General features: G+C 42.4%; 1 protein-coding gene across 2 annotated transcripts in view; it reads left to right on the top strand.

Moving 5' to 3' along the window:
- The window catches only part of SMOC2 (SPARC related modular calcium binding 2), a 265,441-nt gene that overhangs the window by 106,363 nt on the left and 135,375 nt on the right, over positions 1 to 23,703 (top strand). For both annotated transcript variants that reach the window (XM_033938643.1, XM_033938642.1), the window contains exon 3: positions 22,344 to 22,450. In XM_033938643.1, the coding sequence (XP_033794534.1) occupies positions 22,344 to 22,450 (107 nt within the window). The remainder of the gene's footprint in view (positions 1 to 22,343; positions 22,451 to 23,703) is intronic.

The raw sequence follows: 23,703 nt of genomic DNA, 5'->3' as shown, positions 1-23,703 counted from the left end.
TCAAATTTCACCATCCAAGGAACACAAATCTCAAAATGGTGTGGCAGAAAAAAAAAAATCAATTCATCACTTATCATATGCAGTGTGAGACAGTAATACCAACACCGCCAATCCTCCAAACTGACTTAGCACTAGATTTTGAGTGTTTTTCTTCAGGAACCAGTATGCCTATGAAGTCAAGCTCCCACATTCACCAGAAACTCATTTAATCCAAAGAATCAATGTGCCATCTCACTGGGTTGTCCTGTGAGGTCTACAAGTCTAAAGGGAGAATTATATAACATCAGCATTGTGTCATCCTTCTGCAAACTTTATTATACACCTGTCCTGACTTTTGAACACAGAAATTGGCAGAGCTCTGTGTACTGTTGGTTATTCCATAGTAGAGAAGGAAGGCAAACTCTTTTTAAAATACAAGTTAAGCATTTCACTGTAAAAACAATGGGGTTGATATTCAGCTGGTGGCAGTGATTGTTTTAAAAAAATCTGCCATCAGTATTATTCCTGGATATGCAATGCTGGGCCATGGTCTAATATCTGGGTTTATGTGGCCAGCTATCTTTTATGTGGCTAAGTGTGAGCTGATTTCTCTATGCTGTTTAAATCCAGAATAACTGCTCTGTTTCCACACTGACCAAAGAGAGTATAGCTTTTGGAAAGCTAGTCACAGATGTATTGAATTACCCCAATGAAAACAGTACATATCACATACAACTTGTTTGTTGTCCTTGATTTCAACATATCCAAGTGGACGAATGTGGAAACCAACATATCTAAGAGAACTAAAATAAAAACCAAAATTCTTAGCTAAATGTTGAAATGTTTCAGATTCTTAAATGCAGGGTTTTGTTCATTTTACAAACTTAAGGCATGTAACTATAGTGGAGTTCAGAAATGAAATTTACCTTCCCCAGCTGTGTATTTGAACAAAAGACCACACAGACTCAACCCTCACAGATAATTTTCTAGATTGCCTTCTTCTTTTAGCTTCAACAAACTTCTGGAATACCTCCAGGAATGTCTTTAAGAGACATTCTGTCTCATTCACAACACAAATAAAACGCAAAATTAGTTCTGCATTTTGCTCAGAATATTTAAGGCTATTGTGGTTGTCTTGTAAATGACATGTGTTCTTTGACATAAGGAGGTATAGGATCACAATATATTTTTTTCCAAGCCAGTTCTATTGTGGATTCTGTTATTACAAATCTCACAAGATCTTACTGTACCCATTTATATTAAGATGATCATTTTAAAAAATTTATATGCGATTTCCACATGGAAATGGCAGCACTTAGATATGGAAGGTCTGACTTTAGAATGTCACAAATTACTCACTGATGTGCTGTGCACATCGATACATCCATGTTGAGATAAGATAGGGTTACCATATGTCTGGGTTTCCCCAGACATATCTTTTTTTGGGCACTCCATTGGGGTGTCCAGAAGGCTTTTTTATCGCCTTATTTTGTTTGGGATTCACCATTTGGGGGGGGAGGGGGTTGCGGCAGCAACCTGCTGAAAATTAAAAATCAGCTCCAGAGTCTGGACCCTGCTGCAGCAGTCAGTGTGAAGCGCAGATGCAGAGCATGTACCAGGTCAGCTCAGGTCACGCTGGGCCGAATGCGTGTTATGTGTCAAGCTGGAACCTCCTTTCTCCTTCCTCCGACTTTGTGCACAGACACAGTGCACTGCATGCCGACAGCTGCCAAGGCCTGAGGAGAGGTTGAAGGAAACACTTGAAAAAAGATTTAAGACAGGCCAGCCTGGAGTTGGGACCCATCGGAAGGAAGGAGAGCAAAGGACAGCAGGCAGAACTGATCACATCTGGACTCCTGGAAGTATAAAAGCCATCAGGTAGGAAAAAGCTTAAAGGCCAACCCCAGGAGTCCTTTCTATGAGTGTTCCTCTCATGCAGCAACAGGAAGCTGATGCAGAGGAAAGGCCCCTGGGATTGGCCAGAGAAAGCCTGACTGAATTGCTGCTGGGAAGATGATCATTTGTAAGAGCATCAGGTGAGTAATGTAAAGGGAAGCTTGAGTGGTTGGGGCAGTTTTGGATGCCAAGTCAAAGCAGAGGGACCCTAGAAAAGTGGCAGCTCTGGTAAGAGTTTGTGTGCTGGGATTTCTATACTTTTTATTTCAAGGATTTATTATCTTCTTTCATATAAGAGAACTGAAGCTGCTGTGACAGCTGCAGAATGTTCTCCAGTTTTGAAAGACAGAATGTTAAGTCAGGCTTTCTTGAGATGTCTGATGAGAAGCTTGGCTTCTTCAACTGTGATGGTCTCTCAGGCTTTGGAACCAGATAGAGACTGGCTGTTAAAGATGTTCTTTAGGCATCAAAAGAAGATTTTGGGACTGAGAGTGTTAGGGATTTTATAGATGTTTCTAAGGCTAGAAAAAGAAGAGAAATAGTAAGATTAGAGTAAGATGATTGCTTTGTAACAAGTTTTGTATATTGTTTGTCTTTCTACTTTATTATGTATATATTTTTGTGACTCCGTCTTGTACAAAGGCAGAATATAAATAATAAGCTATAAACTATGAGAGGGGTAGGATTTGGAGACGGAAAAAAATCAGCTCTAGCTTCACCCTCTTCCCTCCTCTCCTCTTCTAATACCTTATGGGGCTCATAATCAAAAGAGAAAAACATCCAAAAACCAGCTTAAGTCGGCACTTGGACGAACATTCTCAAAAACGTCCAAGCGCCGAGAATAAAACCGGGTTTTGGACGTATTTACAAATGACCTAGGCCTTCATAATGCCGCTCAACGTCAAAAGCTAAACGGGGCGTTTCGGGAGGCGTGTCGAGAGCGGGAGTTGGGCGGGACGTGGGCAGGCTTAGACTTAGTCGTACAGCATTTATAACCGAAAGTTTTACAACAGAGTCTAGACATTGTGACTTAGACCATGTAAAATATGGTCTAAGTCACAAAAACCCACCTAAACTCACCAGATAAGCACTGAAAACACATAACACAGACCCCCACACACTACCCCAGTGATCACCAACCCCCCCCATAAAAATTTTAGTCACAACTTTAAATTTCAGCCTCCAGACCATCATCACCTGGCCGCCTGGTATAGGAAAGCCTAGTCATCCATCCCAGAGGCAGCTTAAGTCGTCTTGGGGGTGGGTTAGAGACCCATAGAGAGGAGGACCCATGCCCATAAGCCCCTGTAATCACTGCATTGATACTGAAACATGTGCACTGCCCTATACACCTCCAAAACCCTTTTTTACTGGCATATAAGTGGCTCCTGCAGCCACAAGGGCTATTGGGGTGGTAGATAAGTGGGTCTAGGGGATTCTGGAGGTGGTTTGGGGGGCTCACCATCACCTATAAGGGAGATGTAGTGAGGAGAAGCCATGGCACTCTTTTTGTGAAGTTCAAAGCAGTGCCCTGTAAGGTACCCCACTATTTAGGTGGCATGTCTGGGTGTGCGGCCCCTCCCACGTCCAACAGGGCTTGTTCTAGGCATTTTGGACTTGGACGGAAATAAATATTGGCGATTTAGCAGCTTGGATGATCAGATCAGCAGGACGTATAATTAGACGATTTTTGAAACGAAAAAAAGTTGGACGTATCTTTCGAAAATGTGTCTTAGGCTCTTTTTAACTTTGGACGACTTGCGAGATGGACGTAAACGGACTTAGACGTCCCTTTCGATTATACCCCTCCACATATGCGCGAATATAAATCGAATATAAATTGAGGTGATCTTTTTCCCCTGCAAAAGTTGGAAAAATGGTTGACTCAAATATAAACTGGGGGTTTATATTCAAGTGCCCTGCCAGGCTCTGCATCCAGCCCCCTCCCTGCTTCCCTCCCCTGCCCTGCCAAGCTTTGCACTCAGCCCTCCTCCCTGCCCCCCTCCCTTGCCAAGCTTTGCACCAAGCCCTTCTCCTTCCCTGCCCTACCAGGGTCTGCACCCTGTCCCCCTCCCTCCCTCTCCTGATGCTTTGCAGGCCTCACCCTGCAATCTGTGCAAAACTGTGCTGCACGACTTATCTTCTGCCAACCTCACTACACTCACATAACCCTTCTCCTCAGATCACTTCACTGGCTCTCTATCTGGCTCTCTACAGTTTAAACTCCTATTACTAACCTACTGCTGTTCTTTTTTCGTATCATATGTCGTCCCCCCTGTTGTCTTTATTATTCATCTTTGCTCTCCCTTTTTTTAGATTTTTATTTAAACAATGTTTTTATGTAAACCACTTAGGAATTTTTAAGCGGTATATCAAACCATAATAAATTTGAAACTTGAAACTACAAATGTGTTCATTGTGCAGCCCCTCAGTATCTTTCTTGTCTCTCTTTACACACCTCCCTAAGAACGTCCTTCCTCAAATAAGTTGCTTTTTATCTGTACCCTTCTCCTCCACTGCCAATTCCAGTCTTCGTTCCTTTCATCTCACTGCTCTGTATGCCTGGAACAAACTCCCTGAGTCCGTGCTTTGCACTCCTTCCCTTTTTCAAAAGTAGGCTGAAAACCCACTGTTTTGAGAGAGCCTTCAACTCATAGCCCTGGTCTCCACTGCTCTCTGATCACCACCCTAGCCAGTAATTTAACCATCCCTGCTAACTGTAACCCCTACCCTGGCATCCTATTTTTTTTTTTCTGTCTTGATTGATTAGATTGTGAGCTCATTCAAGCAGGTACTGTCTCCTATGTGACTCTGTATAGTGCTGCGAGTGTCTGGTAGCACTCTAGAAATAATTAATAGTAGTAGTAGTAGTAGATGAATGGGTGAGTTAGAGGCATTCCTAAAATTTGCATGCAGTGTTGGGTGATGGGAATTATACATGATTTCAACAGGTGTTTGATGGTTGCCCTAGGGCCATATATGCACTTAAGTGTACATTTACATGCTTAAATGCAGGTATTCTATAAATGTAAGTGTGTAAATTGCACTTAAATTAGGCAACCTCTTATAGAATGAGTGTGATATGGCATTAAAGTAGGTGTTTGTTTTAAGAATGTGTTTACTTTGGGGCTCATTTTCAAAAAAGAAAAACATCCAATAACCCATTTTCTAGACCAGGGGTAGGCAATTCCGGTCCTCGAGAGCTACAGGCAGGTCAGGTTTTTGGGATATCCACAATAAATATGCATGAGATAGATTTGCATCTCATGGAGGCAGTGCATGCAAATCCATCTCATACATATTTATTGTGGATATCCTGAAAACCTGACCTGTCTGTGGCTCTCGAGGACTGGAATTGCTTACCCCTGTTCTTGACCATTTTAATGCTGTTGATCAGTAGTTTGTCTCAAGGGGGTGTGTTAGAGACATGGTCTGGGTGGGGATAGGTCGGGCTTATGACTTGGACATTTTTCTGTCATAATTAAACATAGGTCCAGGTTACAGTTTGAAAATTTGGGACTAGACCTGTTTTAATAACAAATAAATGTCAAAAGGTACACTAACTGATTGGAGGTGTGTAAACATGACCCCCTCCCCACACCCACCCACCCAGGATCTTTGCAGCACCACTGAGCACGGAAGTCTGTGCCAAAGCAAATGTGGTTACTGTAAAACTGATGCAGCTTTAAGCAAAATACTGGCTGGCTGTCGTCGGTTGGACTGAGTCTCAAGATAAGTTAATAGGTTTGTTGCAAATGATTTAATGAGAATAATTTTGAAACAAATTTTTGAAGTAGATGTTTTGAATCACATTTGAATCACAAGTAAAAGAATTGTTTCTGTGGTAAGGAAAAGGAGATTTTTCAGCTGATGAGGTGAACTGTCCCTCTCTCTAGTCTGTGGCATAACAACTTTTTGGGGCAAACAGGGATCTGAGGCATTCCCTCCTTTTCAATATTTTATGAGGTGTGGTGACACTACATTAGTTGTTTTCACAATGGGAAATTAAGAGAAGTCTTGTTGTATATTGTGTGGAATTTTTACTTCTCTGCTATTTTTGGGATTAAACTAAAGTTTACCCAGATAAATCTTTTGAATATTAACTTCAAAGTGAGTCAAGCCATTTTGAAAAACAAAATCTAAACCACAAAACGACTATTTGGCATGACTGTTTATTTATACACATAAAAGATGTAAAGACAAAATTATTAAAACCATTGATGGTTCTTTAATTCAGTGTAATTAATTAAAATTAATTAAAAAATTTATATTCTGCTTAATCCTCCAAAGAGCTTCAAACCGGAGTACAGTATATAAAAATAAAACAAAGCATAACATAAAAATTGCTTGCCTAACATAAAACACTGCTTGCCCTAGGCTCAGTAGCTTGGAATGTTGCTACTATTTGAGTTTTTGCCAACAATTGGCCATTGTTGGAAACAGGATACTTGCCTAGATGGACCCTTGGCCTAACATAAGAACATAAGAATAACCTTACTGAGTCAGACCAAGGGTCCATCTAGCCCTCATGATGGCCAATCCAGGTCACTAGTACCTGGAAAAACCAAATAGTAACAACATTCCATGCTGTTGATCCGTGTTTTTCTCAATAACAGACTATGGACTTTTCTCCAGAAAATTGTCCAAACCTTTCATAAAACCAGCTACGCTCTACACTCTTACCACAACCTCTGGTAATGCGTTCCAGTGCTTAACTATTCTCTGAGTGAAAAAATATTTCCTCCTATTGGTTTTAAAAGTATTTCCCTGTAACTTCATCAGCTGTCTCCTAGTTTTGTAATTTTTGACGGGGTACCCGTTCTACGCCATTCAAGATTTTGTAGATTTCAAGCATATCTCCCCTCAGCCGTCTCTTTTCCAAGCTGAAGAGCCCTAACCTTTTTACTCTTTCCTCATACAAGAGGAATCCATCCCCTTTATCATCTTGGTCGCTCTTTAACCTTTTCTAGTTCCGCTATATCTTTCTTGAGATAAGGAGACCAGAATTGAATGAGGTACTCCAAGTGAGGTTGCACCATGGAGTGATATACAGGTCTTATAACATTCTTAGTCTTCTTAAACATCCCTTTTTTAATAATTCCTAGCATCTTGTTTGCTTTTTTGGCTGCCGCCGCACATTGGGCGGAAGGTATGGTTATTCTTATTTTCCTACATCAGACTAGTATAAATAAATAAACATCCTAAATGTAACATTTTTCCACCTACAGTATATCATCTTTTAAAAGAAACACAAAAGTAATGAAATGGAACATAAGAGAAAATGCAAACCTCATAAAATACATAGGACTCAGCAATTAACTTGTCAAACAATCAAGTGGGCACAATTCAACAGGTGCACTCATCCACTTAATTTAAATCCCCACACCAGCATTCATACAGTGAGTAATATCCATATAAATTGCAATCACTGTGCCAACGCTATCCATTTATTTTAGGCATGTTGTTCAACAGTGCTAACCTAAATATAGAAATTATCCATTTGTCCCCAAATTCTCTAAAGTTGCACACCCAAATTTACATTTATTAGGCCCAAATTGTGTATATAGCGCCATAATTTTTGTGTGCAAATTGGTGCACATAGCTAATTTAAGCATACTACTTAATTATTGAACAAGACCAATTGAAACTAATTGGCAAGTAACATGCACAACTTAGTAGGCGCATTCTATAAAGTGGTGTGTGTCAGTTCTAGTGAGTGAATATCAAAAGGGGGCGTGACCAAAGGAGGCGCCTGAGTGGATCATAGGCATTCTTAAAAGTTACATGCATCGGTATAGAATACACCTGATCTGCACATACAGTTACCAGATTTTCCTGTGGGAAAATCTGGACCCATAGCCACGGCCACAGAACCACCCTGTTCCGCCCCAGCCACACCCACAGATGGCATCCGCACATGTGCGGACATGACACAATGGTATTTTGTGCACACACGCATGCATGTGATGTCACTGTGACTTCTGTGGTAAACAAATTAATGGAAATGCTTTTAAACAGAGAATGGTGAAGTTTCTGGAATCCAGTGAATTACAGGACTGGAGGCAACATGGATTCCCTAGAGGTAGGTCTTGTCAGAAAATCTGATCAATTTCTTTGACTGGGTGACCAGAGAATTGGATAGATGTGGTGTATTTAAATTTTAGCAAAGCCTTTGAAAGTGTTCCACACAGACATCTAATTAATAAATTGAGTGCCCTCGGGATGGGTCCCAAAATGATGGGCTGGGTCAGGAAATGGTTGAGTGGAAGGTGGTATAGTGGTCAAAGGACATGGCTTTGAGGAAAGGGATGTTACCAGTGGTGTGCCTCAAAGTTCTGTTCTTGGGCCTGTTCTTTTTAACATTTTTATAAATGATATTGCTAAAGGTCTGACAGGTAAGATTTGCCTCTTTGCGGATGATACCAAAATCTGCAATATAGACACCTTGGATAGTATGAATAACATGAAGAAAGACCTAGCAAAGCTTGAAGAATGGCCTGAAATTTGGCAAAATATTAAAACAAAAATATAAATATCAATCAAAAGACCTCAAAAGATGATAAAACAGAATATATAGAAGTGACTAACAGACCTCAATGGAGCAAACAGGATAGATATATTTAAAATATATTGCACATATTAAACATAGGTACAATGAATACTTAATATAACATAGTAACATAGTAGATGACGGCAGATAAAGACCCAAATGGTCCATCCAGACTGCCCAACCTGATTCAACTTAAATTTTTTTAAATTTTTTCTTCTTAGCTATTTCTGGGAAAGAATCCAAAGCTCTACCCGGTACTGTGCTTGGGTTCCAACTGCCGAAATCTCCATTAAAACCTACTCCAGCCCATCTACCCCCTCCCAGCCATTGAAGCCCTCCCAGCCCATCCTCCACCAAACAGCCATATACAGACACAGACCATGCAAGTCTGCCCAGTACTGGCCTTAGTTCAATTTTTAATATTATTTTCTGATTCTAGATCCTCTGTCTTCATCCCACGCTTCTTTGAACTCAGTCACAGTTTTACTCTCCACCACCTCTCTCGGGAGCACATTCCAGGCATCCACCACCCTCTCCGTAAAGTAGAACTTCCTAACATTGCTCTTGAATCTACCACCCCTCAACCTCAAATTATGTCCTCTGGTTTTACCATTTTCCTTTCTCTGGAAAAGATTTTGTTCTACGTTAATACCCTTCAAGTATTTGAACGTCTGAATCATATCTCCCCTGTCTCTCCTTTCCTCTAGGGCAGGGGTCTGCAACCTTTAAGACATAAAGAGCCACTTGGACCCGTTTTCGAAAAGAAAAAAAAAACTTGGAGCCGCAAAACCATTATAAAACAAATCTAACACTGCATATATTGTTTCTTATCTTAATGCTATATACAGGATCACTAAATTGAAAATAAAATCATTTTTTCTACCTTTGCTATTTGGTGATTTCATGAGTCTCTGGTTGCACTTTCTTCTTCTGACTGTGCATCCAATCTTTCTTCCTTTCTTTCAGCCTCCTGTATGTTTCCTCTCCTCCAGACCTCATTCTCTCCCCCAACTTTTTCTTTCTGTCTCCCTGTTCCCCCTTCTTTCTGTCTCCGTGCCGTCCCACAAGCCACTCGGTTTGCTGCCACCGCAATCGGGGAACAGCCCCCAAGCCACCGCCGTCCCAAGCTTTCCCTGCAGAAGTGTTGCGCTGACCAGCATTCTGCTCCCTGACGTCAATTCTGACGTAGGAGAGGAAGTTCCGGGCCAACAAGGCATTTCTCCTCATTCCATCCAGCCTGATCCCCATCTCTCCTTGATCCAGCATTTCCGTTCTGTGTCTGTCAGAATTACCATTCCACCTATTTTCCAGCATCACCCTTCTTTGTGTCCATCTCACCTATATCCCTATCTCACCACTTTTTCAGAATCTTCATTTGTCTCTGTCCTTATCTTTACGCCATGTTCACCATTTGCCCTTTCAATATCTTTATCTCCCCCCACACACTTTTTCAGCATTACTTCTATGTCTCTATTTCACCTCCTCTTCATGTCCCCTCTGTATCTCTATCCTTATTCAGTAGGTCCTGCTTACCCTTTCTCTTCTTTGTGTCACTATCTCCATTTTCAGCTTTCCCCCCTTTTCCTTTGTTACTGCACCCTGTAGCTAGAATCTTTCCACCCTCCCTCCACTCCGGCCCAGCCCAGTATGAAATATTTCCTTTTGTTTCCCTCCCCTCTCTCTTTCTCTCTCTCTTCTCCTCCCTCACCCACGAGTCCTGCATCTGGCCCTCTCCCTTCTACCTGCATCTGGCAACACCCCCCTGCTCCGCGGCTCTCTTCAGCAACTTGTCAGCAGCAGTGATCAAGACAAGCTGCCGACATCGAGGCCTTCCCTCTACGAGTCCCGCCTTTGTGGAAAAAGGAAGTTGAAACAAGCGGGACTCGCAGAGGGTTGGCCCCGACGTCAGAAGCTTGTGTCGATCGCTGCTGCTGAGTTGCCGAAGAGAGCCGCGGAGCAGGGGATGTGGCCGGAAGCAGGTAGAAGGGAGAGGGAGATAGGAAGGCTGTAGATCTCCGGAGCATGACACCGACCCCGGCCAGGATGATTTCTTTTTCAGGCGTGCACCTTACAAGTCCAGTGTCGCGGCGGGAAATAGCCATGCTGAGCAGTGAGCTCAGCACTACACAGATGAAAGCCTTGCTTGCTGATTGGTCCGGCGGCACGGCGGGGCCGCCGGACCAATCAGCAAGCAAGGCTTTCATCTGTGTATGTGCTGAGCTCACTGCTCAGCATAGCTATTTCCCGCCGCGACGCCGGACTTGTAAGCTGCATGCCTGCGTGACACACTACCGGAGCCGCAGCAAAGGTGGAAAAGAGCCGCATGCGGCTCTGGAGCCGCAGGTTGCCGACCCCCGCTCTAGGGTATACATATTCAGGGCTTCCTGTCTCTCCTCATACGTCTTCTGGCACAAGCCTCCTATCATTTTCGTCGCCCTCCTCTGGACCGCTTCAAGTTTTTTTATGTCCTTCGCCAGATACGATCTCCAAAACTGAACACAATACTCCAAGTGGGGTCTTACCAATGACCTGTACAGGGGCAACAACACCTTCTTCCTTCTACTGGCTACGCCTCTCTTTATACAGCCCAGCATCCTTCTGGCAGCAGCCACTGCCTTGTCACACTGTTTTTTCACCTTTAGATCTTCAGACACTATCACCCCAAGGTCCCTTTCCCCGTCCATGCATATCAGCTTCTCTCCTCCCAGCATATACGGTTCCTTCCGATTATTAATCCCCAAATGCATTACTCTGCATTTCTTTGCATTGAATTTTAGTTGCCAGGCATTAGACCATTCCTCTAACTTTTGCAGATCCTTTTTCATATTTTCCACTCCCTCTTCGGTGTCTACTCTGTTACAAATCTTAGTATCATCTGCAAAAAGGCACACTTTTCCTTCTAACCCTTCAGCAATGTCACTCACAAACATATTGAACAGGATTGGCCCCAGCACCGAACCCTGAGGGACTCCACTACTCACCTTTCCTTCCTCCGAGCGACTTCCATTAACCACCACCCTCTGGCATCTGTCCGACAGCCAGTTTCTAACCCAGTTCACCACTTTGGTTCCTAACTTCAGCCCTTCAAGTTTGTTCAACAGCCTCCTATGAGGAAGTGTATCAAAGGCTTTGCTGAAATCTAAGTAAATTACATCTAGCATATGTCCTCGATCCAGCTGTTTGGTCACCCAATCAAAAAATTCAATCAAGTTCGTTTGGTACGATTTACCTTTTGTAAAGCCATGTTGCCTCGAATCCTGTAACCCATTAGATTCAAGGAAATACACTATCCTTTCTTTCAGCAACACTTCCATTATTTTTCTAACAACTGAAGTGAGGCTCACCAGCCTGTAGTTTCCTGCTTCATCCCTGTGACCACTTTTATGAATAGGGACCATATCCGCTCTCCTCCAATCCCCAGGAATCACTCCTGTGTCCAGAGATTTGTTGAATAAGTTTTTAATAGGACTCGCCAGAACCTCTCTGAGCTCCCTTAGTATCCTGGGATGGATCCCGTCTGGTCCTATCGCTTTGTCCACCTTCAGTTTTTCAAGTTGCTCATAAACCCTAAATAATTATAAAACAATCAAATTAAGCAATAAATACAGTAATTAAGCATTAAATCTTTTTATGAAAACATAAAGAGTGCTTGCCAAAAATATTCAATTGAAACAGACAAAACATACGCCTAAGACACCATAAAATAACTTAAAATAATGAAACGAACATAGTACTGCTGAACAAATATACCATGCAACTATTACAAAGGAATGACTCATACATATCAAAGAAGAGACAAATTAATTTAACCATGTATTTTTAATGGGTATAACTAATGGGCAGACTGGATGGACCGTTCAAGTCTTTATCTGCCGTCATTTACTATGTTACCATATGAACTCATCTGGAAAAAACAATGTGTCATAACATAAATGATATAATTTGAGAAACATACCTGATGAATGGTAATCAATCCAAGTAATGATCTAATAATGATGCCAATACAGTTTCTGCACTAAAGAGAGAGTGACATCCAGATTGAGAAATGTGCAAAATAGAAAATTGATCAAGATAATTTGTTAATTCAATATTCACTAGGCCAGTGATTCCCAACCCTGTCCTGGAGGAACACCAGGCCAATCGGGTTTTCAGGCTAGCCCTAATGAATATGCATGAGAGAGATTTGCATATGATGGAAGTGATAGGCATGCAAATTTGCTTCATGAATATTCATTAGGGCTAGCCTGAAAACCCAATTGGCCTGGTGTTCCTCCAGGACAGGGTTGGGAACCACTGCACTAGGCCTTCCATTAATTAAACAAAAAAGAGGATAGTCGCGATTGGTCTATAATTACTAATAAGAGCTAAAGGTTCTTTTGGGGTCTTAACTATTGGTGTAATTGAAATATGTCCTAGAGTCATAGGAAATTCACCATTCTGTAATGATAAAGTAATCCAATCAAGGATTTCTTTTTTTAAAGTTCATTAGGGCTGACTTTAAAATCACTGGAGGACAGTTATCTAAAGAACAGTAGGATTTTGCATCTGTGGAGGGGCATAATCAAAAGAAACGTCTAAGTCCGATTCGGATGTATGGCACTAGATGTCCAAAGTCAGCAGTGGTAAAATATCCATTCTTGAAAAATACGTCTATTTACCCAAAATTGTCTATGTAGACGTTCAGGCCATTGATCAACCAGACCGCCAGTACGTCTATCTTTATACTACATTTTCAACCAAAACTTCATCATAAGTCCCAGAGTAAGACCATTTGGATGTGGGAGGGACCAGCATTGTGATGGACTGGCTACTCACATATGGCAACAGAGCAGTGGGGCACCTTACAGGGCACTGCTGTAAACTTCACAAAAAGGGTGCCACATAAACATCTCACCAGAACTCCATTATAGGATATGGTGAGTCCCCCAAAACATACTATACCCACCTGTCTACAACTTCAATAGCCCTTATGGCTGAAGGTGATGCCTATATGGCAGTACAGTAGGGTTTTGGGGTTTCTTGGTGGGCTCACATTTTCCACCATGAATGTAGTGGTTAGAGTGGCTTATGGGCTTGGGTCCTCCTCTCTATGGTTCACTAGCCTACCCCCAGGCTACTTAAGACACCTATATGCAGCTCTACTAGGCTTTTCTATAGCAGGTACTGATGTTCCAGAGGTATATGTGGCAGTGTGAGGGGGTCAGTGATCATTGGGGGAGTTTGTGTGGGTCTTTACGTTGTCTCTGCAGTGGTTATAAGGTCACTTTGGATATCTTTTTGGTATTTATACCTGCTTTTACATTGTCTAACTCACAACGTATAAGTTTCGTCCAGGAAGTCTCGTGAAACATTTGATTATCCCTGCAGGATGACTAAGTCTAGATCGGCCCACATCCCGCCCAAATACTGCTCTAACCACTCCTCCAGATACGCCCCTTATAGCTCTGGGTGCAATTCAGAGGCCTAAAAAGTCCCTGGATACGTACAGAAAATTGGTTTATCAGCACTTGGACAACCTTTCTTTTAGGTTGTCCAAGTGCCAACTTGGGTGAGTTTTTAGACATGTTTAAGTTGCAATTATGACTATGAGCCCCTTATTATATAATTTGTCAAATTCAAACCAATCTGGAATTTTAATCACATTCCAATTTAGATCATCCTGACAAGCATCTCAAGAAGTTTTAAGCATGTTTGGATCTATAATGTCTAAGTCTGTACAAGTATATCTTAGTTTTTGCAGTTTAGTGCAAAAATATTGAATCAGCTCATAAGATGATGGTATAGAATCTTGTAGTGCTTGCTTAAAGTGGTTTACATCAAATATCATATTAAGCATATTAGTTCCTATTTTAGATGAATAGTAGATGCATCTACCCTTATAGTCTGCTATTGAGATAGACATAGGGGAAGATATTGCTTGCCCTGGGATTGGTCGCATGGAATGTTACTGCTATTTGGGTTTCTGCCAGGTTCTTGTGACCTGGATTGGCCACTGTGGAAACAGGATACTGGGCTAGATGGACCATTGGTCTGACTTAGGCCCCTATGCACAAAAGGAAACTCTTCTGCCGATGCTCAAAAGGATTCTCCATGGTTGCTACGGATCATCATAGCATCCACTGAGAATCCTATGTAAATGCATTCCAATGAGATCATTAGTATTCTAATGAGCTCTCCTTTTGATGCACTAAATTGCATTTCCCTCTAGCACTGAATAATCGTTGCAGAAATTTTCTGACTGCTTTGGAGCTGCCGGTGGCTGTTGTGTGTAATCTGTGTATGTTGTGTGAGTGTACAACACACACACAATATCTGTGCCCCATAAAATAAATAGGCTTGCCATCAGCTGATTGTGGCAGGGGAATCCTTGATTAGCTTGGCGTGGCTGAAAATTTTATTTTTCTTTCTTAAGGAAATGGAACTGTAGAACTGTGAACGTTTTCTTCTTTTTGTCAGGAATTCTTTTGGATTGTGTTGAAGTTGGTCCCAGGTTACAATATCAAGATAAGTACATTGCTGCAAATATGGAATTCTGGAGTTGTGTGAAGTTTTTTCAGAGACCAATGACTGCGTTTAACCCTATTACAGGACACTTGTTGGACTGAATATATGGGCTCGATTTCTCTGAAGTCTCTTTTTCCTCATATATTTTTTCTTTTGTTTCTAATTATTTTGGAGTATGTTTCTTATACTGTAGTTGTATTTTTTTTTTTCTTAATGAGAGAAACCATCTCTCTCCTATTAGTCAGTCTGGACACATGGGGGTGCTAAAGAGAGAGAAAGGCACTGCTGAATGCTGATCTCCTTTCTGTTTGCCTTCTGGTTAAATCTGTCAAAGGAATATTGTTCATGTAGCACATCTGTGAGCATATGTGATACAAAGACTTTCACAAATATCTCAGAAGCCAACCAGAATTGCTGAGGGATAAGTATGCTTAGGCTTAGACTTAGTCAAAGTTAAATCCAGAAATTTTTGAAAAGTAGATTGTCCACTGCTGTACTGTAAATAAGTCACTGTTTGAAGTGTGTTCATTAACCAAAAGCAATTTACACTTTTGCTACAATTAAATACTTCTTTAGCAAAGGTAGCAACCATTTTTATTTCTTGTGTTCTCTTTTTTTGGCTCCCCAAATATGGTAATGCTGACCAAGTAGTTTTCATAGACAGTGAGGTCTAAGCTTGCAGAGGAAGAGGGAGTGACCCAATGTGCAGCAATTCACTTCCTCATCCTCATCCTCCTGCCAGATAGTCTCTTCAGGGGAGGGGGAAAGAGCAGTTGATACTAGCTGAGTGTGCCATAGGGATGGTGGGAGGGAGAAGAGTGTGCCTTGAGATTGTGTGGAAGGGGGAAGGAGAAAGGTGAATGTGCCAAGGTGAGAGTGGGGTGCAGGCAGAGCAAGCTGAGTGTGACTTGAGGGTGGATGGGAGGGGTGGAGCAAGGTGCATGTGCTAGTACTGCCCGATTCGCGATTCAAATCGATTCACTTCGGGTGAGTCGATTCAAATCAGTTTGTTTTTGAAAAAAAATCGAAATTACTGATTCGTTGGCCCCCTTGCTAGAGACCCGTTTGGGCTCTCCCTCTGCCACCAGAGTACTTCCATCTAATGTAACTTCCGCTTTTGCGAAACTGGAGGTTACATCAGTAGCGTACTAAGGGGGGGGGGGCAGGGGGGAGGTCCGCCTCGGGTGCACGCCCCAAGGGGGTCCACAGCCAGCCACCTTCCCTATTTTGCCACTCACCACCGTATCCCGGCACTGGCTCCCCTGCAGTGTCATTCCTTAACCCGGCCGGCCGGCCGGCAACTGGTAGGTGAAGACAAAAGATGAGGGGGCTGGTGGGCAGGGAAAAAGCGTCGTGCCCACAAGGCTTCACCTCCGGCGTCAATTCTAACGTCGGAGGGTAAGTTCTGGGCCAGCCAATCGCTGTCTGGCTGGCCGGCAACTTCCTCCACGTTAGAACTGACGCCGGAAGTGAAATCTTGTGGGCCCGATGCTTGTACGTGTCGGGCCTAGCTCAGGGAAGGAGAGGGAGAAATCGGCTGCCGGCTTGGGGTGGGGGTAAGGAAAGAATCTTGGAAGTGGAGAAATCGGCATGATGGCTTTGTGGGGGCTAGGGGGAGAGAGAAAGAAAGGCAGAAATAAAGAGGGGGGCCGGGGGAGAGAGAAAGAAAGGCAAAAATAAAGAGGGGGACCAGGGGGAGAGAGAAAGAAAGGCAGAAATAAAGAGGGGGGCCAGGAGGAGAGAGAAAGAAAGACAGAAATAAAGAGGGGGCCGGGGGAGAGAGAAAGAAAGAGGGGGGGGGGCAGGAGAAGAAAGAAGGAGGACCAGAAGAAGGACCAGAGACTTATGAAATCACCAGACAAAAAGGTAGAAAAAATGATTTTATTTTCAATTTAGTGATCAAAATGTGTCCGTTTTGAGAATTTATATCTGCTGTCTATATTTTGCACTATGGCCCCCTTTTACTAAATAAAATGGTATTTTCTTATTTCTCATTATTTGTTTTATTTTTATTTGTTAATTTGTAAAGTGGTGATTCTTATGTATCAGTTTTTTCAAATTTACATCTACTGTCTTTATATTTTGCACAGTATTAGGGGACATATGTCACTGTTTTTGTGGTGTTGTGGTGTTGCATTGTATGCAGAGTCTGGTTTCTTGGCAGTTCAGTTTAACTTTTGTCTACATATTTCTATTTTTAGTTTGTGATTATTCCATATTGGGCGAGGGTGTATCTCTGTTCTGTGTGTATGAAAAGGACATAGTTTTCAGTTGGCATTGACTGCAGGATCAATTGACTGTGCGGGATCTGGTATGTGTTGGTGTTCTAGTGCTCACTGCAGAGTTTAAGATGCTGCCTTTTCCTAGGTACACTCTTGTTGTGCGATATGTGGATTGTTACTAAAAAATATATTTTTCATATAGATGGGGGGGGGTGTCAAAAAATGATGGGCCACGGGTGTCACATATGCTAGGTACGCCATTGGGTTACATCATAAGCAAGGACTCCGGTGGCAGAGGGAAAGCCCGAACGGACCTCTGTGTGCAGATTGGTGGCAGCAAGGCTCTCTCCTTCCTGGCTGGAAGTATTTCTCCTCTTCTCCCCTCCCCTCCCCAGCCAGGCAAAAGTGACGGTAGTGAATGTGATTCACTACCCTACTGCTACTCTGGGCATCTATTCTCAATTCGGCCGCCCAAATGGAAACAGGAAGTTTTCACTGAGGGTTGGCCGCAGTGGAGAGAAGACGCAAGGAGTAGTGGCAGAAGTGGATCACTAAATCACTACCGCCACTGGCAACATGTTGAAACATCAAAATAAAGGCAGATGGGGGGAGTGGTGAGATGGGGGAGTTAGTGGACTGGAGAGTGAGAGATGGAGAGAAGATGGATGGGAGAGATGAACTTGGTGGAAGGGGGAATTTGGATGGTGGTGGTGGGGAATATGGACAGGGGAGAACATCAGGTAGCCTCGGGCCCTTTGCTAGGCTGGCCTGCCTCTGACAAAAAAGGAAGTTGTATCATCGAAATGGGCCGACCTAGCAAAGGCCCTGAGGCTGCATGATGAAACCACGTCAAAATTATTCCTAGCGGCAGCTGTGTGGCCACACTGAGCTGCCAATGCTGGTCAGGGGATGCAGAGAGAAGATGCGGAGGCAGTGCCGAGATATGTGCAACTGCTGCAGGTAGATATGCAGCACCAACAGGAGGTGCCTCTCGCAGCGAGAGGCAAGTCAGCTGGCCAGTGCTTCACTTCCTCCTCAGTGTGCCGCAGCACACTTGGAATCTCAGGAGTCACACTAGTGTGCCGCGGCACACAGTTTGCGATACACTGGCTTAAAACATAAGAACAAGAATAGCCTTACTGGGTCAGACCAATGGTCCTTCTAGCCCAGTATCGCATCTTCGTGGAGGTCAATTCAAGTCACAAGTATCTAGCAAAAACCCAAATAGTAGCAGCATTCCATGCTACATCCCATGTTTGTCTCAACAGCAGACTATGGACTTTTCCTTCAGAAATTTGTCCAAACCTTTTTTTAAAACCAGTTACATTAATTACTCTTACCATATAAGAACATAAGAATTGCCGCTGCTGGGTCAGACCAGTGGTCCATCGTGCCCAGCAGTCCGCTCCCGCGGTGGCCCCCAGGTCAAAGACCAGTGCCCTAACCGAGACCAGCCCTACCTGCTTATGTTCTAGTTCCGCAGGAACTTGTCTAACTTTGTCTTGAATCCCTGGAGGGTGTTTTCCCCTACGACAGCCTCTGGAAGAGCGTTCCAGTTTTCCACCACTCTCTGGGTGAAAAACAGCTTCCTTACATTTGTACGGAATCTATCCCCTTTTAACTTTAGAGAGAGCCCTCTCGTTCTCCCTACCTTGGAGAGAGTGAACAACCTGTCTTTATCTACTAAGTCTATTCTCTTCATTATCTTGAAGGTTTCAATCATGTCCCCTCTCAGTCTCTTCTTTTCAAGGGAGAAGAGGCCCAGTTTCTCTAATCTCTCACTATATGACAACTCCTCCAGCCCCTTAACCATTTTAGTCGTTCTTCTCTGGACTCTTTCGAGTAGTACTGTGTCCTTCTTCAAGTACGGCGACCAGTGCTGGAAACAGTATTCCAGGTGAGGGTGTACCATGGCCCAGTACAGCGGCATGATAACCTTCTACGATCTGTTCGTGATCCCCTTCTTAATCGTTCCAAGCATTATGTTTGCCCTTTTCGCCGCTGCCGTGCATTGTGCAGATGGCTTCATCGACTTGTCGATCAGTACTCCCAAGTCTCTTTCCTGGAGGGTCTCTCCGAGTACTGCACCAGACATCCTGTATTCATGTACAAGATTGTTGTTACCAACATGCATCACCTTACACTTGTCCATGTTAAACTTCATTTGCCATGTCGCAGCTCATTTCTCGAGCATGTTTATGTCCTGTTGCAGGTCTTTGCAATCCTTTGCGTCTTTACTACTCTGAATAACTTCGTATCATATTGATTCTACAACAACAATTCAAAGACATATTTTAAAAACTTGCATCCCCTCTTTTTACAAAGCCACGGTAGCGGCTGCTGTGTAGCAAATTTATCTATTTAGGTTTCTATTCCGTTTTCCCCAAAGAGCTCAGAACGGGTTGCAGGTTAAACATACATAAAAGACAGTTAATAGGTTACGATTTGCCATAATTACAGTACAAGTTTATGATACAAGTTTTATCCTAACTCGATACATACTAGGGGGTCTAATGCCAATATACATAATATACAGTTTATAGGTTATAATTTGCCATAGTTATCCCTACAGTGCATGTTTTTTTCAATATAAGTTTTTATTTTAGTATGGGTTAGCAGGAAAGAGCTTAGAGTTAACACAGAGAAAGCCTTCGACAGGGTCCATTGGCCTTTGATGTTTAAAGTGCTCCAGAAAATGGGAATAGTACCTAGATTCTGTCACTGCCTGGTTGAACTTTAGAGCTCCTTTGAAGCAAATATAAAAGTTAATGGGGCATACTCATCCAGCTTTCCCTTGGGGTAGGGTATGTGGCAAGGCTGCTCACTCTTCCCATTCACGTTGGTGATGGAGTCTTTGGTGCAAATAGTATGAAAAGAGAGATGCACGGGAACAGGGTTGATGGGAAGCCTGTGTGGATCCCCTCTAGACTTGTGGGGATAGAAGTCTGCAACCATTAAATCCCTATGGGCGTGGGAGTGATTACCACAGCAGCAGCTGCTACCACGGCTTTGTAAAAGAAGTACTTTTGTATTGTCAACAGTAGAAAATTTCATAAATGAGACATCCGAGTAACACACTTAAGAGATTGTACTTCCATGTTATCTGCTCTGTTAGAAGTTAATGCAATTTCATGACACCCATGTTAAGTGCAAGGTGCAGTCTCCTATCCTTCCATACTGTTTCCTTGCCCCAACATGAAATTCAGTATTTGTGATGTGCTATGTTTACTGTTTTTATCAGTGTTGTGTTAACACATACGTGAATGCTGTGTAAATAGTCATTTATTAATGGTTAGCATGTACTATCTGCAACAGGACCCTGTAGGGTTAAAATGGGCCCAGTAGCAGATAGCATAGACTGTTAGACTAATAAGGTTTAGTTGATAGGCACCTTGATAAAGTTAAATGGATTTTCTCTCCAGCTGTCACAGCTTTGTTAAATAAGAGTGTCTTACTTGAAACCATTTGTAATATTCATTTCTTTCTGTGGCTCATGATATAACTAATCTATCCCTAGAGCTGTCCAAATAGAGAACTTTTACAGTAAATATAGCTATATTATAGACGTGTGTTCTTAGTTTCTCTTTTCTTGGTTTCTTAACGCCCATTGGACCGGTATAAATGCCAGCTTTTCATTATTATGACCGGGATTGCCGTGCAAATGGTTACTCACAATTGGAAAAATTGTGATCGGCTTAGTTTTACCTTTTGGGTGAATTTATGTTTATGTTATAAGTATGAGAAAATGAACGCTGACATTTTGGGGCATAATAATTTATTCAGATTAGTTTGGGGTCCATTAACAACTTTTGTTACTTCAGTAGAGTTGTCTTTTATCTTTAATTTCCTGTAAATTTATACACACATCCAGGGAAGGGGGGAGGGGGTATCTCTTTTGTTTTATTCCTTGATTGAATGTGCTATTATTTTTGTATTGTTATTGACTGGTTGTAAGTGCTGATTCTGAGTATTGCTGTTTGTATAATTTTATGTACTTTGTATTAGCCTTGAAAATTAATAAAGATTTATTAAAAAAAAAAAAAGTACCAGCCCATATTCAAAGTGATTTAAATGAGCAGGAGAACCTCATTATACCTGCCTAACCGCTGATATTCAGTGGCATTTAGCTGGAGAGTGCTGCTAAATTTTGGTACTCGCCATCTATGTATGTCCCAAGTGGGCAAGTCAGGGGCATTTCAAGGTGCAGAGCCAGAGAGGATCCAGAAGTTATGCAGTTGTCCATAGTATTCAGCTCACCAATCATGTAGGACCATATAAAAAGCAGGACTTTTCCAGGTTAGCTATGCAGGTGTCAACACTGAATATTGCACAGCAGTCACATAACTTTTGGAATCAGTTGGTTTATGTTTCCAGTGTTTCCCCTCCTGACAAGTAAATACTCTCTTCCCAGCCAGTCCCTGACGAGTAAAGACCACCCCTTCTACATCCAGTCAAAATAGGCCTCTCCTGGGCTTACCTGAACTCCCTGGTAGTCCATCAGGGCGATGAAAGTAGGCATGAACCCCACATACTCCATGCTAAAAATGACACCTATGATATCTAGCGACAGTATTGCAGTACTACTAGCCAATACCATAAGACTATTGCTAGAGGTTGCTATTTTTACCATGAAGCCACTAGGGACAGGAGTGAGTGGGGTTTGCTTCTATCTCTATTGACCTGCTTGACCATAAGAGAGTTCAGGTAGGCCTAGGAGGGCCTATTCTGACTGGGGATGGGTGGGAGGGGGTCCTTGTCAGAGGGTTCTTGGTGAGGATGCTGGGAGGGGGTGTTCACTTTTCAGGGAGTTAGGAGGGGGTTCTTGTCAGGAGGATAGGAGGAGGGTCATGGAAACAAGACTTATGCACGTCCCAGACAATATGCAGCTGAAACCTACAATATATATGCAGATCCTGTCTGAATATCTGCCAGGACCTACATAAGTGCTGCTCATCTACTGATATTTAATGTCATTGCCCACATTTGGCCCAGCACTATCTATCGGAGTCTAATTCTGCCCACAGCAGTCAGTGTTTTTAAAAAACTGCTTATTGCTGCTGGCTGAATATTGACTGGGTATATTATATTCATCTATCAATTTAAGTTGACACATTAATCATGCTTATCTCAGGATTGTAACCGAAATAATAGTTATTCTCACATCATAATATTGTTGTTTTCCTTATCTCTAGAGGTTTCCAGATGTGTAGCAGAGAGAAAATACACCCAAGAACAAGCCCGCAAAGAATTCCAGCAAGTGTTTATTCCAGAGTGTAATGAAGACGGGACATACAGCCAGGTTGTTAACTCTCTTTTAGTATTTCTGTGTAGTTTTTACACTTATTAAGCAATTTATAAATTATTTTGATATATGAAAAGCTGAACTCCTGCTGATAGCAACTTTGCCTTTCCGGTAAGAAAAAAGCGATAACTAGTGCCCTGAACATTACCACAATCTTTCTAAAACAACACTCAGAACTGTCTCCAGTAATCTATAAATGCCCTCACACAAATTTAGAGGGTGTAAATTACTCTTTTGTTCCCCCCTCCTCCCAGTAATGATGAGGAATCTTGAAAAGTTTTCTGCCACTAAAAATGTAACTTAGCCCATATATAACATTATTGGGTTACATTTGCTAAAAAAGTACTACCACAGGATTATTCATGTACAATTGAAGAAAAAGGTATTACGGTAAAACTTGGAAAGAATCCTTCTTTTCAAGGACAACTCCAGAACATCCAGCTTGCTGGAATCTCCCTGCCTTTGCTGGAAAGTACAAAGCTATGACAAAATTTGCTAGTATCAGTGCAGTTGGTTTCTGGGACGTTGTAGCCTTCAGTTAAACCCAAATACACCATGACCTACAGTATTATTTTGTAATGCTTCTTTACTGTGACCTATCATATATCCTTAATGCCTTTCTTCTTTCGTTTACTTTCCAGAGAGTGAGGGGTGGATAGTTTGCAATACTGTGACCTTCCAATCCAGTTCCTACTACTCTCATGGAACCCTCCTACCTGCCCTACATCCTTCCTGGTGTAACTTGGAAGGGGGGGGCATGCCCTGCCATAGCGTTGGTGTAAATTCTTACATCTAGTATGCTAAAAAAATGCAGCTAAATTATGGCATTTTATAATTCATGCCATGCCTACGGTCTGCCTAGCTGTAAGCCCCACCTTCAAACTATGTGGCGTTTTATAGAAAACCATGCAGCCAGAATATTGGAATTTATGTGCAACTGTGGTGGGGAGAATGTGGCACAATGGTTAAAGCTACAGCCTCAGCACTCTGAGGTTGTGGGTTCAGACCCATACTACTCCTTGTGACCTTGGGTAAGTCATTTAATTCTTCCCCCCCCCCTCGCTCCAGGTACATTAGATAGATTGTGAGCCCACTGAGACAGAGAGAGAAAAATGCTTGAGTACCTGAATAAATTCATGTAAACCATTCTAAGCTCCCCTAGGAGAACAGTATAGAAAATGGAATAAATGCATGGTATTTACATGCAATATTGTAGTCATTTACACATATTCATAGTACCTAAAGGTTGC

Source organism: Geotrypetes seraphini, chromosome 3 (assembly GCF_902459505.1).
Source record: "Geotrypetes seraphini chromosome 3, aGeoSer1.1, whole genome shotgun sequence".
NCBI lineage: Eukaryota > Metazoa > Chordata > Amphibia > Gymnophiona > Dermophiidae > Geotrypetes > Geotrypetes seraphini.
Note: the sequence above shows the minus strand (reverse complement) of the source record. Positions and strands in the feature narration are given on the sequence as shown.